Below are 6,464 nucleotides of genomic sequence, written 5' to 3'. Positions count from 1 at the left end.
TTAAAATATAAATTGTTGTGTATAAAAAAAATTTATTGTGTACGAATCATTTCTCATTTTATATTTTCCACTTGCCATTATCAAATGGACAAAATCATCACCAACATATAAGTTTAAAGAAACATACATATCCCTTTCCTCCAACAATCAAACAAACACCCATATGCAACTGTTTTTAACAATAGTAGACATACGATTTCCTATAATTATCGTCTAAAAACAAATGAATGAAAAAAATTATAACAACGCAAACAAAAGTAAGAAGATGTACATATCTTAGATTGCTATCTTTTGGTCCAACGCAAAGAAAAGAACGGTGATTATGATGTTTCATTTGAACCAAAACCAACAAAATACCAAAGAATAAACTAAATAGATGAGTGAAATGAATGATACGTTAAAATTCTTTATAATAAATGCAGTAATTTTTTTTTTTTTAAATAGTAACAACTCTAGGACACCTCACTTGCACATAAAAAAAAACCAATTATAATAAGATTGCAATACAACTGGAAGATCAAAAGTTTCCATTACACACCTAAAGCTAAACTGTAACTGAAATAATCAAAAATTAAACGCCATGTCACAAGAAGAAAAAGGCGGTTGTTCCAAAATACAACTTAATTAGGCATTCTACATGGCGTAGAAGCCTCTCCTTGCGATAGTTCAACCAAAAATCATCTAAAGTTACATAATATATAGTTCTAAACTGTACGATCGATTTGATATGGAATTTTAACTACTTTATTAAAAAATAAATTGTTACAATATCTGGCCAAAGTTATAAAAATGCAACTAGAGAATCAAAACATTATTATTGGTTATTGATAAAAAAAAAATTCAGAAGTCTGACTAATATATCAACATAAGGCGTGTTTGATAAAACTAGATAGTTGGTAGCTGTAAGCAGGAAATTGTAAATTTTATTTGTGTAAAATAATTTAGAAAAATAGTTGTTAACTTTTAAAAATATAAACTATACATAAAAAAACAAAACCTAAAAGTTTTGAAACCTAAAAGTTGAGCTACATGAAGTTAGTTTTTAATTATGAATTTTTTTAACTAAAAGCTAAAACTTTCTACTACAGAATTTTATTTTATTTTTTTTGTTTTATCAATTTTTTTGTTAAAAAAACCCTAGTATTAAAAGCTTTCAAACGCTCCGTGTTTGTAACATATCCAAAACTAGGTGTAGACATAATAACCTAAAAACTAAACCATAACCAAATTAATCAATATAATTGAACAACTAAAACCGAACCATTAGTGAAAATGGTTCGATAACATGTTTGACTTTTATGCCCTTCCCAATCCAGTTGCAGGTATGACTTTGTTTTGTGTTCCAAGCTTCCAACAGTTGCAGGTATGACTTTGTGTTCCAAGCTTCCAATAGTCAAACACACAAATAAGTCTTACCTTTTACTTTTTTATCATTTAACATTACGCAATAAGAACTATACTTTCACTAAACCATTTGTTTAATCGTTTTCTTTTTAATTATGACTTGCACTGTGATAATACCTGTTAACCAAAAAACACAATATTCAGTTGTCCAAATCTGCTAAAATGTTATCAAGACTTAAAAGTTGTCATTTACTTCATAAATTTCAAAAGTAGGATGCAATTGATGGTGGTTCTTACCTTTTATAGTTGTAATGCCTCAGAAATAGGATGTTGGGAATGAAATCTTTATTTTATAGTATGAAAAAAAAATCCAAAAGTCAAATAAAAAAAAGGTCATGAAGTGACAAAATTGTTCTATTGGCTACTTCAATTAGACATAGTGTACATCTAACTATTAATGATATCTAACTATTAATGACATGTATGATAGTGATATAACACAAGTAAAAAAAAGGGTCCTCCTATATACACGAATTTTTCGTGTATTTGTTGCATTGAATTGCGTGTCTACAGTAAATCAAGCAGTAAGTGCTTTTAATCCTTATTTATCAAATTTTCATTTTGAGTCTTTAAATATTTACCCCTTTGTTAAGTTTTACATATTAATTTAACTGCTTACTTAAATATTTTAGTGGTTCCTACTTTTATTATTATTATTATTATTATTATTATTATTATTATTATATATATATATATATATATATATATATATATATATATATATATATATATATATATATATATATATATATATATATATTGGGTGCTCCTATATACACGAATAAAATCGTGTAAGTTCGATTTTGAAACATCGCATCATTTTCCGTCAGTTTTGAATGAGGTTTTTCAATTTCCTTTATATTTTTTTATTTTACTCCCTTCAACTTAGATGTAAGTTCAAAAATATACCTTTTTTTTTCTAATTTTTGTATTACACTCTAATTTTCTAATTTTTGTATTACACTCTAATAAATAATTTTTTTTATCTTCGGTCACTTTTGAATGAGGATTTTCATCTTCCGTCACTATTGATAAATATTTTTAAATATTAATAAAAAAATTTAATTTGTTAAATAAGAAATATAAATATGAAACATTAACAAAAATAGAAGGGATAAAAATGAAAATTTGGTTTCAGATTCTTACGATTGATATGTGTACCGATAAAATATATTGATATGTGTGCCGATTAATATGTGTGCGGAATCATTTTATCGATAAAATATAATATTACAATTTTACACCTTCGGTTTACATTGTAGTTTTAGAAAAGACCATAGATTTTATCAATTTAAATCTTAAACCCTTAAAACTTTATTACTTTTGAAAACTAACAAGTAGAAACATATTAATTATTCATAAAAGTTGTTTAATTAAAATGATCTCATGAATACATTTACAAAAAAACTAATAATGAATATTATTAAATATTAATAGAAAAAAGTTAATTTGTTAAATAAGAAATATAAACTATGAAACATTAACAAAAATAGAAGGGATAAAAATAAAAATTTGGTTACAATTTCTTTCTATATATAGAGGATTCGTATTTCTTATACGGTACACTGAAAGCGACTTGCTGAAAGTAACTTTCCTTAAAAGCAAATATATGATATTTGTTAAAAATATAGATTTTATTAAATGACAAGTTGGAAAGAATGGATGAGTGACACATATTATGAGGTATTTGTACTTAACCTTTCTTCTTCTTCTTCTTCTTCTTCTTCTTCTTATTATTATTATTATTATTATTATTATTATTATTATTATTATTATTATTATTATTATTATATATTTTTCTCTTTGTTATGTTTAGAGAGATGATATTCATCCAATGGAGACAAATGAAATAGATGAAAATATTAGCTTCAATGAAAGTAACTATTTTTTCGACGACACATCACCATTCGAAACGGATATTCATCCAATGGACACAAATGAAACATATGAAAATGAAAGTTTGAACGAAAGTCGTTATTTCTTTGATGACACGTCACCCTTTAAAACAAATAAGGTATAAATTCATTAGTATGTTGTTACTGTAATGTAAGCATCAAGTGGATTTGTCTGCTACTGATAATAATATAATTGTCAGGTGTTCAATTCTCGTCAAGAATTGATGGATTGGGTGCAAAATATGGCAAATACTTTAGGTTATGTCATCGTCATAAAAAATTCTAAACGTAACTTTAATGTTGTATTTCAATGTGACCGTGGAGGTACATACAAAAGTACACAAATCTCCAAAAAAAAAAAACAGGGACAAAAAAAATTAATTGTCCATTTAGCCTACAGGGTAAATATTCATCAGTAGATAATTCTTGGAAGATAAAAATGATATGTGAATTTCATAACCATGAGCCGTCATTACATTTAGAAGGTCATCCTTATCCACGACGACTAACTGAATATGAATGTCGAATAGTGGAAGATTTGTTGAAAAAAAATGTCAAACCAAAAGATATATTATCTGCACTAAAAAACCTAAATCCGAAAAATGTATCTACTCTCAAAACTATCTACAATGCAGCCGAAAAACTTTGACGTAGGGAGAGAGAAGGTAAAACTCAAATGCAAGGTGTTATGGAATTTCTAGATCAAAATGGATATGTTTATTATAGTCGTGCAAATGTTTTGACAAATAAGTTAGAAGATTTATTCTTTGCTCATCCAAGATCATTAGAAATATGGCGTGCATTTCCACATGTCTTGTTAATGGATGCAACATATAAAACAAACAAGTACGGGATGCCTCTATTGGAGATTGTTGGTGTAACTCCAACAAATATGACATTTTCCATTGCATTTGTGTACATGCATGAAGAAAAACAATCCAACTATGTTTGGGCTTTAGATTGTCTAAAATCGGTAATGGAAGGATGTATGTTGCCGCGTGTTATTGTGACTGGTAGAGAAATGGCTCTCATGAACGCATACACTATTATATTTCCAGATGCTAAAGGATTACTTTGCAGATGGCATATAAATAACAATATCATGAAGAAATGCAAATCATGTTGGGATGTTCTTTATACGTCATGGATGAGGTTGGTTAACTCTGAAACAAAGGAAGCATACAACAAGAATTTGGCACAAGTTGAAAAAACTACGAACAATTATCCAGGTATTTTTAAATATACATTATAATATGTTATAAATCATTACATCAACTGAATTTTTTTTATGTATTTCAGATGCATTTTCTTATGTAAACAAAACATGGTTGACACCACACAAAGAAAAGTTTGTGTCTGCATGGACCGATAAGTTTCTTAACTTTGGCAATCACACAACTAATAGAGCTGAAAGTCAACATGCCAAGTTAAAAAGATATGTCGAAACATCACGATCAGATATCGCCAAATCATTGAAGCGTATTGCTGATGTTGTTGAGTCACAATACACAGGTATAAAAGCGAGTCTTGCGCATAACAAAATTTTCATTGTACATCGGTACTACGAAATACCACATCTAAAACAATTGTGTCGTTTCGTTTCAATTTATGCACTTGATATCATTTTCAAAGAATATGAGCGGTCCAAAGAATTTGGATTTGTTTATGAAATTGTGGATGTCAAGTACGTACAAGTTATGGGCTGCCATGTGCGCATGAACAAGCTATATTTGTTAAAAAAGGTCATTGTGTACCGCTTCATTCAGTAGATAAGTTTTGGAAGAAACTTGATTTATTAGAATGCAAATCGTTAGAAGATGATAAATTGGGTTGTGCAGTTGAGGTAAATATGTTTAATGCTCATTACGAAAAACAATCAAGACCTATTAAGTTAAGTTTAGCAAGGAAGTTACTAAACTTAATCACACTGTCCACAACTTCAGTTTCTGAACCTGCTACTCACAAAAATACTCGTGGGCGCCCCTCCTTAAAGAAGAAACTTTTCAAGAAAACCCATATCGATTTAAACCACAACCCACCAACTCAACATCCACCACCTCAAGATCAACCGACTCAAGCGCCACCAACTCAATATCCGTCTCGACGTAGCATTTCTACTTATACGCCTGATTATATGCGGTCTAATTTGTTTGATCTAAACCAGGAGCCGGATAGGCACAGTACGTACTCGTTCCGAGAACCTCCAATGTTCAACTCAACTTTTAATCAAGAACAATCGATGCATAGCTCGTACTTCAACCAAGAACAAGTAATGTATAATTCAGATCCACTTATGAATGAAATTCCGTATGAATTTCATCCATATGTCACAAACATACAAAACGTGAGGGGAGATAGAAATTGTGGATTTCGTGCATTAGCTGCGTGTCTCGGTTATAGTGAAGATAATTGGCGTCAAATCCGCTTAGATTTACAGAATGAGTTGTTAGCACACCTAGCTGAGTACGCACAGATTTTTGATTACGATTTAAACATCATACATCACTCATTGAATTTCAATGGATCACATTTCGCACCAACAAATCGTTGGTTGATTATGCCGGTCACTAGCTTTCTCATTGCTAACAAGTATAATGTAATAGTTATTTTTCTAAGCAAAGATAGTCTGTCAACATGTTTTCCACTATGGCTTGGTCCCCAAGACATCTCAACTCATAGAGTTGTTGTTATTGCTCTTGTTAGAGGTGATCATTATGTGAAGGTTGATTTACATGGAGCATATCCAATGCCTACTATTTTACCACTTTGGCTTCACAACAGATCATCACGGTCTGCTGGATGGGAAACTGTTTATGCTGCTCGCCTGAATTCCTACATTTCTCCATTTGCAACACACAATAATTGTAACAATTCTACAGTTATAATATCTGATAATTAATAAAATCAAATTTATGTTTTGTTGTTTATAGTTATAAAATTTCTCCATTTGCACTGACGCATTCCCATCAAATTCTATATTTTACATTTTTGACAATTAATATCTTCAAATGGTCAAATTTAGTAACGGACATATATCAGTCAATCAATCATTCGTGTATTTGTAAATTGATTCGTGTATTTAGAAATACCCTATTTTTATTCAACACCCCACAACTTATAATAATAATCTATATTGATCATAAAACTCTCCATGGGGATGATCAT

General features: G+C 29.5%; 1 protein-coding gene across 1 annotated transcript; it reads left to right on the top strand.

Moving 5' to 3' along the window:
• Nucleotides 1–3,045: 3,045 nt before the first annotated feature.
• LOC145029986 (uncharacterized) lies at nucleotides 3,046–6,198 on the top strand. Its single transcript, XM_078978431.1, has 6 exons — nucleotides 3,046–3,087; nucleotides 3,221–3,418; nucleotides 3,500–3,623; nucleotides 4,001–4,528; nucleotides 4,599–4,811; nucleotides 5,066–6,198. Exons 1-6 carry the CDS (start codon nucleotides 3,046–3,048, stop codon nucleotides 6,196–6,198), a joined length of 2,238 nt encoding a protein of 745 aa, XP_078834557.1.
• The last annotated feature ends 266 nt before the right edge of the window (nucleotides 6,199–6,464 follow it).

This window comes from Lactuca saligna, chromosome 2, assembly GCF_052625555.1.
Source record: "Lactuca saligna cultivar CGN05327 chromosome 2, ASM5262555v1, whole genome shotgun sequence".
Classification (NCBI taxonomy): Eukaryota; Viridiplantae; Streptophyta; class Magnoliopsida; order Asterales; family Asteraceae; genus Lactuca; species Lactuca saligna.
This window is presented reverse-complemented; position numbering and strand designations above follow the sequence as displayed.

What these genes read in the sequence shown, in the direction of transcription:
- LOC145029986 (XM_078978431.1), top strand. Translation starts at nt 3,046, where the DNA reads ATGACAAGTTGGAAAGAATGGATGAGTGACACATATTATGAG. An exon ending in CACCCTTTAAAACAAATAAG is followed by an intron (nt 3,419 to 3,499) that starts GTATAAATTCAT and finishes TATAATTGTCAG; the next exon opens with GTGTTCAATTCTCGTCAAGA. An exon ending in TGTTGAGTCACAATACACAG is followed by an intron (nt 4,812 to 5,065) that starts GTATAAAAGCGA and finishes CGCTTCATTCAG; the next exon opens with TAGATAAGTTTTGGAAGAAA.